The following is a 13,278-nucleotide window of genomic DNA, read 5'->3' on the forward strand; positions in this document are numbered from 1 at the left end:
AGTAGAAAAACAAATTAATTAATTTCGCAACTTTCAAATAAGCAGTGTCCGTCATACTCTTGAAGAATTCTCCTGAAAGTTGAAGCGCACACATACACATACATATAAAAGACACAAAAGAAATTACATTTCTTTGAAATGGAATTTTTCTGCTGTCAATGCAAGCTTCCTTATGTGACGAATAGTAGAAGCAGCTGCGATTTGCACCTCTGAATCGTCCGAACCCACCAAGCGCAGGACGTGCTGTTGGAAAATTCCATTAACATTTTTCAAATATTCTAGCAGAAGACGGAATAGAAAATAATACGGGTAATTTATCATTTTAGTGCATTGAGATAATATTGAATCGTTTGACAGTAAAAAGACGTAATTAACAAATGGCTGAATTTTCCTCTTTTCGCTGAAAATTATGAAGGTTCTATGAAGGTAATTATGTCGATTCATATTAAAAGGATAATTGCAATTTTAATAGTTATAAAATAATGTGTTTTCATATGAAATATACATTAACAAATAAAAAAAATTTTAATTTTCCGAAAATTAGATTTTGAAATTTTGATTTCATGGAATTACGTTATTGTGTATCGTCAAGCCAACCGTTTAATCATCATACCTTAATAACGCCGCAAGTGTGCATGGTCACACAATTTAAGGGCTCCTTGCTCAAATGATATACGGCAATGCAAACGCCCTTTAACACGTCTTTATTCTTGCTGGTCATGTAATTAATAAGCGGCGCCACGGCGTTCAATTTGCCAAATTCGTAATTATTCCGATCCCACTCGCAACAATAGGCTATCGCTAACGTCAGATTTGCGCGCAAATTTTCATCGTCCTTGAAAAAAAAGTGCTAATTAAAAAATTTTACAATTAACAAATATTATATACATTTAAGTGCAACTGCTTCGTGAAAAAAAGTAGAATAAATCTTTAAAATTGTGTAAATAATTTGGAGAAACAACATATACAAAATTGTATAAAGAGCATAATGGCTAAAAACTTATCCCTTACTTTTATATTTTAATTATTTTTATTCTTCCATGAAGCAGCCGCGCAAAATCCGCTGAAAAGAGTATCATAAATAGTAAAAAAGCACTAACAGTCTCCACGAGAGCGGCCAATTTCTTCACGACCCCATGATCTGTCAGGATGCCAAGATTCTCAGAATTGGTGGCGATCTCCGCGATCATAGCGCAAACTGCGCTGAGCACTTCCGTGTCCTTGCTTTCCAGGAGGCTGACTGTGAGCTCTAAACCGCCTACGAAGGCGCGTACCATTTCCGGTGAGTCCTTGGCATGCCTAATGCAGGGCACTAGCGCGAGGCAGGCGTTACGTTTGATTACGTCGCTGGGATGCTTCAGCAGGGACCAGACTAGCCGTACGCCATCCAACCGATGCTCCGGATCATTGATGATGTCCATGCACTTGTCGTCGACGGCGCACTCTTTTAACACCAGCGGCACGTTCTCCAGTAATGGCTCATATGTGGCGCTCAACAGTCTGATCTGTAAAGGTACCCGAAGAGTTCATTCTGCGGTGTCGTCAATATCGAAATAACGAGGAAACGTTGATTGTCACAAATGACACAGCGCACGTTAACTCGATTATCTCCGAGAGAGCGGATTGCTCGCAAATCCGACGATACAAATTTTTGCCTCATTTGGAAACTCATATAAAGCCAAATGAGATAATTAAACATAAATGGATGACTGCGATAATATTTCAATGATAAAGTTAATAATTATTATAAAATCATTCAAATGGGAATCACAATGGGAATTCATTAAATAATTGTTTCGAGAATCATTAAGGGAATCGCGGCTATCGATTTTATCATTCGGATATAAATATCCGCTCTGCATGTTAGAGATGTTGTTCGCGTATTGAATTTTAATCTTTCTTTCCAATGTGATATCCTGATTCACTATTTTGTGTGTGTGTGTGTGTGTGTGTGTGTCAGAATTTTATGACTACTTTCTTCACTTACACACAATTAAATAAATAAAAAAGAACATAGATATTGTGCATTATTAATGTTTTTCATAGAATTTTCTATTTAAATATATAATAATACTTTTGATTCTCTACTGTATCTTATAGTTTTCGAAACTTTTTTGTATATACGTCTATTTAATTTTGTCATCCTAGTGTACAAGAGTCATCGTTCAAGATGAAGGACCAGCAAGTTTTGGTCCAGCAACTGAGAAAGAAGAAAACAGAAGTGCACTTCCGGCGAAGCTGGCGCTTGAACAGTCTTTACCAGTTTCGGCAGCCCCTCGTTAGTCCTCAAGACTTCCCTGTTAGCGGGATCCTTACAGCATTCGGCGAGGGCGCCCACGACGTTGGCTAACACCCGTTCGTCCTCGTTTTCCTCGAGAAGTGGCACCAGCGATGTCACCAGATCGTTCTGATTGAATCTTGTTACGTTCTCCGGACTGATGGCGCACTTCCAAACGCTGCCCGTCACCGCGGCCAATAAGCGCTTATTGGCGCGTACCTCGTCGCTCTGCACGAGTTTGCAGAGCGGATCGAGACCGCCAGACCTACGCACCATCGACCGGGTTTCTCGATTCGAGGCGCATTTGAAGATCGCCAGGGCGCAGTTCTCCTTCAACTTCACGTTATCGTTTCTCAAATGCCGCACCAGCTCGTCGACGATGCCTACCCGCTCAAACGCTTCCCTGAAAACGTTCTGAAAACATACATATATAGCACCTGTCATTTGTCAATCACATTTAATATTTTGTAAGTAGATTACTTGACTACTTATAGGTCATTTCATAAAATCGTGACATTCGAGAACTCAAATTGAACTAAAATTTCTAAACTTCCAAATTAATAGTCTTCCACGTATAACAAAATTATATTAATTTATTCGGAATATATTTAGAAGTTAATATCTCTGAATTCTGTGACATTTAACTCGTTTTAAATTATAACTTTCTCTAATTTCTTCGATATTTGTGTATCAATTAAATTAAAAATTATTAGTATATTCGTATTAGCACATATAATACAATCTCGTAAAAAAGACGTACGTTTAACTAAGCTTGTTCATAAATAATTTGAAATAATTAGCTATATCTGTGAGATAAATATTTTATCAAGTAATAAGAGTATACCAAAGAAATAATGAATTTTTTTCGAATCTATTGAAACTGTGATGATGACAAATCACATATTTGTCGCAAAGATCTTTTTCTGTAAATAAACTATTACATTGCTTTAATGAGTAGTAAAACTAGAAAATTCAGTAAACCAGATCAGCGCACTGCTGCACAACGCCCATCGTCGGTACGATCAGTTGAGTGTGTTTCGATCTGAGGAAGCGCGACATCAGGCGCACGACACCGTACTTGCGGAGCTCTTCCGTAACTTTTGGACTGCTGCTCAAAGAATCCAAGACCTTGGCACAACCTATGGCAACTGCCATGAGTTCCTTGTTGGCCTCACTCAGTTCGTTGTATGGTCGACGGAGAACTTCGTCCGGCACGTCCATCACATCCAGCTGTTAAACAAAAATTTGAGTTAGTGAGATAAAAATTATAACAGAGCACAACGCTGTTGAAAAAAATGTATTTCAATATTCAATATTTAATTTCAATATTTAAATATTAAAAATTATATATATAGCAATTTTGTCACATTTTTTTCGTATAATTTATGCATTTATAACTTACTATGAGTGGTATTCCACCGCGAATTCGAATCTGTTTTCTGGCCTTCCTAACGTGAGCTATGATTGCCATTGTTTCGGCTGCTAAAACCTTTTGTTGAGAACAAAATCGATATCTTTTATATAAATGTAAAGTATGTAGAAAAAATTCACATAATAAAATCAGAAATTTAGAACTTTAGCATTTTTAATTACATAAAAATTGTATTAAGTAAATCGAATTTTAAATTGAGATAAATTCTATCGACAGTTACCCGATAAAATACGAAAACATCATTAAGATTAGGATCAACGAACGACCTGAATATCTCTAGCAGGATGTTTCAGCATTCGAATTAAAGGCGTCGCGATGTCCAAGTCGATTAGATATCGCTTCATCTCGATGGAGGTTGCAATTTGCAACAAGACCGATAGCGAGCCGTTTTGACACTTGATGTCGTTAGTTTCGAGGAGATTCACCAGAACCTCGAGACCACCCATTTCCTGAATAGCCTTCTGTATAATCTGTATTGCCGTAAACACCATGAAAATATTTTCAACCAAAACATTGTCGCAAATTAAGGAGTTTACGCGAGATAGAGAGAGACATTTGTTCAATTACAATTTATTTTAATAATTAATCTACCTTGTCAGTGAGATTGTAATCCTTCAGCAAGCACAAGGATACCATCGTGGCAGTCTGGTTGCCGGCCTTCATATACTTAATGAGTTTCTGTATGTGCCAGAATTCGGAAGGCACTTCTGGCTGATCCTCCTGATATCTGGCCTCCTCTTCACTTTCTGATTCCGGCTCGTCGTCCGAGCTTTCCTCCTCGGCTTTCTCACTGATAATGCGAACACGAGGGCCATAAGGCTCGCCGGTGAGCAGGGATACTTGCGGTTTCGAAGACTCCGGTTCAACCACCTCTGCGATTTCCGGCTCTGGCCTACCAAAGTAAATCAAATATTATTTAAGTCTATATTTCGAAAGATTTTTTCTATTAAAAATTATTCATAGATCACAATTTTTTAAACTTGATCTTGCATAAATTTGTGTTCTGTTGCTCACTCAGAATGCTCCATTTCCAATGGTACGATCTCTTTCTTTTTCTTCGGAGGCATTTTTCAAAGTAAATGTTAAATTGGCAGTAAATTCTCTTTTAAAATAGCAAAAGAAATAATTTTTTTTCAAGAAATATGCTGTTTTATTTCTCTGCTTTTATTGTTCGAGATACGTCTGACAGTTTCCATGCTTGTCCGCACTGAAATGGCATACTATCGATCAAACATTGCTAATTTTACTCCAAATTCAACGCTTCACTAAAAATAAATAAATATTTTACACTTACTGGAAGAAGAATAAGATATTTCCAATAATTGTATTTTCGATAATTGTATATCATCATTTTCCTCTTATTATCTGAAGTGAAGCACTCACAGATACGTCAGTTTCTATTTAAAATTTTCAGTTATTTTTGAATATCACCGTAATGTTCATGTATAAACCACACAAAAAAAGAATTACATAAATTATTGACAATCAGATGTGTTAAAAGTAGCTTGTAAAATTATGTCTTTTTTTGTTGCCGCAAAATTGATTTGACATGTAATATCCGTAATAAAAAGTAATTTGTTTTGGCGAAAAAAAAATTGTAACCGATTGAAATGGAAAAAAGCAAAATCTCGTATAAATCAAACGAATTCGAGTTTGTTGGTGAACCGGATAGAACGATATAGCGATCTCCACAAAAATATGTATTGCCTGAAAAAACTGCAGATGATATGAAGATATGAAAGAGGATCATACGACATGACCAAATGTTTATCGTACATATACACGCTTCTCCGTTCGCCGTTATTTTACTCTTGCTGTCGTTGAGCACGTGGCTTTGCATTTGCCGATGGGGATTTGGTTACAACCTGAAAGACCAAGAAGTAATTCGTGCATAAATATTACGATTTCCTTATAGAAATATTTCAAATACATAACGATCTTAAAAAAATATTCTTTCTTGTAATATACTTTTATTTTGTAGATTGTCCGTTGCTTGGTGGCCTACTTTATTATTATCACATTATTGAACGTACTATTTTTAGGACACATACGATTCTTTTGCGATTATCCACCGGAAATAAATAATTAATCAGGTACATTAAATTATAAAATAATATAGACCATTTAAGAAATTTTTTTATTTTTTAATTCATTTAAATTCTAATTTATTTATTTTTACTTTATTCTTATTTTATATTCTTATCTTATAATACTTTTACATTTAAATAATAAAAATAATAATTTGTAATTTTGCAAATCAATCGTTAATCAATAATTAGTAAATTTTGGATAAAATTTTTTGTAAGATTATTAAGTGCAGTTTCTATATTTAAAATAAAGTAGACAGAGAGAAAAAACAAGGGATAACTAAAACAGATTTTTATATTTGTTTACATCATTTCGAGTTATCGATTTCATTTTAGTTCATAGCCACTAGATGGCATTACATTCATCGCTTTTAGTCAAGAAAATATTTGGTTACGTCTCCAGGCTGAGTGCAAGAGAGCAAGGTATTAATTTGCAAACAAATAAATAATTCTTTGCGGCATATTTTAATGAAAAAATAACTTGCTTAGTGTGTGTGTGTAAAAAGTGATTATAGTTGTCAGTATCATTCAAAATAACGTGATCAATTGACAGTTCTTATTCCACATAACCTTAAAACGAGAGAAACTTTGTTTTAAATAATATTTATTAATAATTTTGAAATTTTGAAACCTAGCGAGAAAAAATACATTTTTGTAGTATTATATTAATTTTAATATAGATTCTTATTTTAAGTCTACTATGTTTGTACAGTATTGTTTGTATCGTTTGTATGATAAAGTTATGATGTTCATGAATAGATATAAAAATACTATAAAAAATATAAAATATATATTTTTCCTCGATTTCTTTTTCAGATGGGTCTCGCGCGACATGCTCAATTTATCAGCCGTACAATCTTTGTACATAACAACAACATAGACAAGGCATGTCGCACATTAAATCGTATATTGGCCAATGAAGATATTTTTGGCCAATACAGACGCACCAGGTACTATGAGAAACCGACGCAGGTCAGACGCAGGGTCAACTTTGAAAAGTGCAAGGCCATTTACAACGAGGATATGAACAGAAAGATTCAATTTCTCCTGAGAAAAAACAGAGTGGACCCTTTTCCTGGTGCATCGTAAGATTACAGATCCTATTTTAAGTTATACATTTACAAAGCTATCTACAAGTTGATTTACATAATTATTTATGAATATGTCAGTATCAGAAATATAGAAAATGTTCTATTACAATAATGCTGAATTATTTCTATTATTACTATTTTGCTCCTGTTACATACCTCGACATATTTGGCATAATTTGATATAAAATAATTCAGGAGACTATTTATATATATATAAATTTTCTTTTAATCGACGCAATGTTATTGATATTTATATTTAGTTATATTGATTTTTGTCAGTAATATTTAATACTTTTGCATTCGGAAATATCTCGGTATATGTTTATACATATTAATGAATTAGATTAATGAAGATATAAAAATATAACTTATACATCTTGAGAGATCGATAAGAAACGCGTGAAACGATAGGTCAACAGTATAACGATTTAAAACGCTAATGCAGCGCCAAGAGACAAAATGAAAAATTATCCTGGCAGATAGCGAAACGCGTTCTTCCGCTATCTTGCGCCGTAAGTAACTCAAGGAAGCCCGCGAGAAAAACGCGCGTCCCTTTTTTTTTCTCCTCCTTCCATAAGCGACTTCTATCATCTTTCTTTCGCGATAGGCGAGAAAAGACAAAACGTCCGGCTGGTCGGTCCTCTTGGCAACGAGTCCGCCAACTTGGCGAAAATTGAATAGATAGTGGTGCCCCGACCATGCCAAGTTTTCCACCGGGGGTTGCTGGTGCGGTTGGGGGAGAAGATTTGGTCTATCCCGTAGAGGTGCCGAGAAAGAGCGAGAGAGAAAGAGAGAACGTGCGGTCGCTCTTGTATCCTCCATTTAGCGATAACGCGGACAGTGTTATTAGAGTAAGATAAGTAGTTCTGCTCACGCCCGTGACTCGATTTTCGAAATCGTTTCCACAACGAAAAGCATTTGACGAAACGTCGCGCTGAAATGTTAACGCGAAACAGGAAACAAGATCTTTATACGTTACGTTCGTTTATCTTCAACGTCACACATGGCTTTCCTTCGAGTACGCGTTCAATTTTCAAACGTTGCGTTGACGTTAAATTGGTGTTTGAATTATGTAAGCGTCACGTTATCCCGAATGATTAAAAATTATTTTTATACAGTTGCAGTCTAAAAATGATTAAATGGGTTAATAAATTAATAATCATATTTTGAACAAAAGGGGAGATTATCTCTTAAATCGTCACTTGTTAAAAAATTATATGTGTACACACTCAGAGGTAAAAATATCTCAAAAGTGACTGAAATACTTCTCACAATGAATAAACCAATCCTTGAAAGGATTAAAGGGCTGTAAATTCCAAGAGGTCGCAGAGATGCTCCTCAATGCGCTCGACAAGTCGTATGATTCGCGATTTATTTGACCTCGGCCGTCATAAATCCCGACCGGCGGTGTCGTTGTTCCCGTAACTAGGAATGGCAAACGGATCTCACTTTAACCATCGGGACCGCACAGTGTCGCGCTACCGAAGAGAGAAGACCGTAGAAGAGACGAGATCGAGTCGTCTCGCGCTTGAGAAGGCGGTTTGGCTTAACTCCCGGGAATCTGGATCCGTAACTATTCGACGAACTACTCGCAAGACAGTTTGCCCAGAAACCGGATTTCTCAGTCCTCCCGGGGGATGCCACCCTGCCTGCGGCTCCCCTCTTACTCTTCAATCTCCTCCAGCCCTCACCGCCGTCCTCTTCTCCCCGACCATTTCGATTCGAAACTCTGGCGTGTGCCCTCTCCACGCGGCCGCGAATGACACGATGGCTCCATTATTGCGCGAGTGCTTTTGGGTATTACGTTATGCGGTGAGATCAGATGTCAAGCATGCCGTCGAAACTGTCGAGATGTGGATTGAACGTATATGTAAAACCTGTAGAGTCTATTTGCTTAGAGAAAAAGTACAAATCGACTGTACATTTCTTTCTCAATCTCTCTTAATCTCGGATTTATGTCACGCTATTAAAAATATTACTTTTGGAATGTATATTATTTATAGCCTCATGACAAAACAACCAAGTTTTAATTTCCATAAAAAAAACATAGAAGAGATAATTAATGTTTAAACTCTTAAAAATTACCGAAGTTGAATTTATTTACATGCGATTAAGCCTCGAATTAAATTTCTTTCAAAAATTTATTTTGAATCTATTAAAAAGTATAAATCACAAAAGATTTATTAATAACTAACTTATAACTACTTATAGTTACTTATCTCTAATTTTATCTATTTTAAAATAGAAATCTATTTTTAATATAAACTTTGTACTATTGTGCTAAAATTATTCTCAATGATTAGGTAAAGATCGATGAACAGGTAGGTCTGTTAAAAAATACACAGGTGCTATCACGTCGATTCTTGAATTTTCCGTACCATTTTTCGTATATCTATGCTGGATATCGATAAAAGTACAGAGTCGAGAGGACTGTGAAATTTTTGTTTAAACATTGTTCCGACGTTTGCCTCGCTTATCAAAACGTTTGCAGCGAGGTAAAATTATGTCGGTCGGGCGTCTTTAAAGCGAGACTCGCGCGGATCGTTTTCCCGCGAGACGGACGCATCTCAACTCGCGTATCCACGCGATTCTACCGAATGTTCGCAAAGTTTCAACTGCATCGAAAATTTCGGATTTAGAGTTTGCCTTGTCAGTTTGTGGGCAAACCGTGCTTACCGCAAACTTTATCTGCAATGACACCGACTTATCCTCTCGCTCTCTATAGATCAGTTGGAAATATTTGTTCGATTACTGTTTGAAAAAGAAGTGACATTATTTTTCGAAGATTACGCGCCGAAGACTAAATCGTTTGCGAATGATAAATATAGATATTTTTTGTCATTAGGCCATAATGATTAGTACAATGTCCATTATAAAAATAATATTTTTAATAACATGTAAATCCGCGGGACTAAGAGAGATTGAGAAAAAAAATATATAGCCGATTTGCACTCTTTATTAAAGCGATCCAATTATGTGCACGTGCCCGCACGCAGATGCCCACTTCTCGAAGCAAAAAAAAACATAAAAGCTGCTCGTTAGCTTTTCGTGGTTGTTACACCATTACAAAAACCCGGAAAATGATGGCATTTATCCATCAAAATCTCACATCGCAGAATTAACCGTCTTTTAGTAAGACAGCTACGTCGTCTTTTTCGAGAAATACGCTTATCAAAAAACTTTTACGACGATATTTTTGTCTGTCCTCGGACAGACTCTTGGCGAAAAAGTTTGCTAGGCGGAATTAGCGGGAAACTTTATAGCCACGGTCGTAAAGCACCAGTCGCGAAGTTAAACCGTGCACGCGCGCTGATCTTTCCTCTCTTTTTTTCTCTTCCGCCGCACGCGCGCAGCGCGTACCCCATTTCTCTGATTTTCCGCATTCAATGAAACCTACTTAAGTCAGTTGTTCGCTCGTTGTAAACCGTTAAAAATAAATTTGTTGTGTGTGAAAATTTTGCTGTGACAAAAATGTCATCATAAAAATAAATTACATAGATGCTAAGATGGCATAGATGTTAAAAAATGATCTAATATATCTCCTCTCGTAATGTTCGCTTTCAAGAAAAATTTGTGCATTGAAACATTTATGTCATCTAATTTCGGTGGCAAAGTTACTACGCCGAAAATGAAGGTTGAACTGGAAATTCCGAGTGAAACATATGGAAATGGTGAATCTTAAATGCGACCGGGATAGCTACGAAATATTAATGATGATCGATTCTCGCCTGAAATTCACTTCTCCCTCTTCAATTTTGAATTCGACCGCGATATCAGCATCAACATCAATGATATGAATAAACTTGCAAACTGAACGCGAAACTGATGCTTGATCCGGCGTGGCTAAAATCGACGTTATTTTCCTCGTCACACACAAGTCATACATTCTTATCGTTCGCTAAATGCGACTGTTTATTCTGAATATTTCTTTTTTTAATTCTTCAATAGAAAGATCGAATATCAATGCCAATGAAATTAAGAGTATCACGACGATGAGATACCGAGCGGATTTATTCATGCGATGCATCCAATCGATTTGCCAAATATCAATATCTTTTCTATAAGTCCTTCGCAAGGGCGGCGAGGAGGGTGGAGGAGAATGATGTCGTTCGTTGTAGAACGATTACTACGGGAACCGTGGCCGCTCATGAATAGCCGAGAAAGGCCGAGTGTACAAAAGCGCGCGCGAGCGGCACAGAAACGGCCGGTGTCCTCTCGTGCATATTGCAAGGGAAGCCTCAAAATTACTTTCGGGCTCGGTAGTTAATGCGCGCCGCTGGGGCTTTAAATATTCCAATTGACGAAGTTCGCCGCGTCGTCGGTCGGTTCGTCGGTCGATCGCCCAACGCGCGACAATAGGTGCACCGAGAAAACTAAATGAGCCGCGACGTAATTCAGAGTCGCCAAGTTTTGTGTGCGCGCGCTTGAATCGGCCGCGTCACGTCACGGTCGACGCTGAACTCCGTTCGGCAAACTCACCCCTTGTCTGGCAAAGGGCAAAGTTTTGATCGCGTCTATCGAACGATAGATGAACTGGCGAATGATCCAACTAAAAAAAAGAAACGTTTTGTCAAACAATTTATTTGATTGCATTTTAATTTATTTGTTTTTCCCTTGAATGAGATTATCGTTTTCATCACGTATTTGTCTTTGGAATTGAGATGGAAATTTCCGGACGATATATTAATTGAACAGTAATGTAAACATATAATGGGAGAACCACATCGTATATTATTCATTGAAATATATGCAATTCTGAAAAGAATAAATAATAATTAAATAAATCTGCATACGAAAATATAAGAAAGTAAAAAATACCACGAGCGGACTCCGTTGACGTCAGTCTCTACGCGTGGAGTGATCGAAATTCAGAATAAAACGACAAATTCACATTTAGCCAGCAAGAATATACGGTAGAAACATGGGTTCTGTTGTGCGTGAGAAAAGCTGCGTCAGTTATTTCAGCGCCACGAGAAATCGATGTTAAAGATGTTACATCGTCGCCGTCGACACCGCGGTGTCCTATACGGCGGCGGTCGAGTTGGTTGAAAATCGACGAAAATCAACGAAAAGGAAGCGTGAGAGAACGAGAGGCGAAGGACGTTTCGAGAGGGCGATCGATGAATATGGAACGGAAAAAAAAGTGTTCGCGCATAGGAATAAAGACGGAAATATTCGCTAGCGACTTCGCTATCGTATATATACATACGCAGCATTACCAAGACACGCGTGAGTTTCTACGAGTCTGAGGCATTGACGTACATTCAATTTGATGCTAATGCTTGCAGATGATATACCACAAAGGTATCAGGCCACTGATGAAAGTTAAACAGTCGGTGCTGCGCGGTAACGAATGGCAAAGTGGTATTACAATAACTTTCATATTCCGGCTAAGTATACATACAGTGGCGGAACAATACGCGTTATACGAGGATTTTCGTCGTTCCTTTAGGAACAATGAGCATTAATACGTAAATATTTGTCCGCGACACACGTGTCGTTTTATTGAATCGCAATATTATTATGACCTGCATTAATACGGCCGAATATACAGTTTCAATTTACGAGACAGAAATACAAATATTTACAAGATAAAACGATTGTGTATATGATGTGTAACATATTAATCATTAAATTAAATCTTTTACACAGAGCTAATTAACATTTTTGACAAGATTTTATCAGGAACGCAGTGTGTCACACCGAATTGTTTCTTAGATACACATGTCTTAATTGTAGATATTACGGAACAAAAATTATTATCATCATAAATTAATGCTTATTGTTCTCAATCAAGGAAGAAAGATTCTTCTATTTGTTAATTATATAACAATTGCAAAGAACCGATGAGAAATTGAACCGATATTTTTCCATAATGATATTATAACATCAATTAAAAATTATTCGATGAAACGATTCGATCATACCTCGACAATAATAGAACGCGCTTTTTGTACATCCTGCGACTTCTTGACCCGTCTTTTCTTTCATCCTTGTCCCATTTTTGCAACAACTACCCTCGACAGCGAGGACGGTGTCACTGTAGTTCATCGATGTGCGTCACTCGGCGTCCGCCGTCTCGGCGTCGTCTTTTTATTTACTTATTTTCCTCCCTTCATTCACTCTCCCTCGTTTCTCTCCCTATCTCTTTCTCTCTAACTCTTGAAAACGGTTTGACTACGTAGAACGCGAACCGCCCCATTTGCATGGATTTCAATCTCAAAGATCGCGAGCAGTATCCTTCGGATAGAACCTCGTCGTCGTTACCCCTTTCTACTTTGAATTAATGGCCTGGACCATACAGCATCTAATGGATATTCTTAGACAATTTTAATTTCTTACTTTATTATTTATTTTAATTATTCAATGACGATATTTGCCAGATAGAAA

At 37.0% G+C, this 13,278-nt stretch overlaps 2 protein-coding genes across 3 annotated transcripts in view; one reads left to right on the top strand and one right to left on the bottom strand.

The window, feature by feature from the left end:
• gudu (Armadillo repeat-containing protein gudu) overlaps positions 1 to 13,278 on the bottom strand; it is a 40,621-nt gene that overhangs the window by 316 nt on the left and 27,027 nt on the right. Inside the window, exons 3-13 of one of the 2 annotated variants that reach the window (XM_012379939.2) lie at positions 5,487 to 5,575; positions 5,005 to 5,107; positions 4,725 to 4,917; positions 4,302 to 4,602; positions 3,977 to 4,180; positions 3,681 to 3,767; positions 3,260 to 3,508; positions 2,261 to 2,692; positions 1,101 to 1,505; positions 614 to 835; positions 128 to 243 (exon numbers count right to left, since the gene is read on the bottom strand). In XM_012379939.2, the coding sequence (XP_012235362.1) occupies positions 128 to 243; positions 614 to 835; positions 1,101 to 1,505; positions 2,261 to 2,692; positions 3,260 to 3,508; positions 3,681 to 3,767; positions 3,977 to 4,180; positions 4,302 to 4,602; positions 4,725 to 4,777 (2,069 nt within the window). In that variant the 5' untranslated portion in view covers positions 4,778 to 4,917; positions 5,005 to 5,107; positions 5,487 to 5,575. Of the gene's footprint in view, positions 1 to 127; positions 244 to 613; positions 836 to 1,100; positions 1,506 to 2,260; positions 2,693 to 3,259; positions 3,509 to 3,680; positions 3,768 to 3,976; positions 4,181 to 4,301; positions 4,603 to 4,724; positions 4,931 to 5,004; positions 5,576 to 13,278 lie in introns of both variants that reach the window. The other variant, XM_012379940.2, reaches the window with a different exon arrangement.
• Positions 6,134 to 7,000, top strand: mRpS21 (mitochondrial ribosomal protein S21). The gene is made up of 2 exons (XM_012379945.2): positions 6,134 to 6,220; positions 6,614 to 7,000. Exon 2 carries the CDS (start codon positions 6,614 to 6,616, stop codon positions 6,884 to 6,886), a length of 273 nt encoding a protein of 90 aa, XP_012235368.1. The 5' UTR covers positions 6,134 to 6,220; the 3' UTR covers positions 6,887 to 7,000.

The sequence above is a fragment of the Linepithema humile genome, chromosome 1 (assembly GCF_040581485.1).
Source record: "Linepithema humile isolate Giens D197 chromosome 1, Lhum_UNIL_v1.0, whole genome shotgun sequence".
NCBI lineage: Eukaryota > Metazoa > Arthropoda > Insecta > Hymenoptera > Formicidae > Linepithema > Linepithema humile.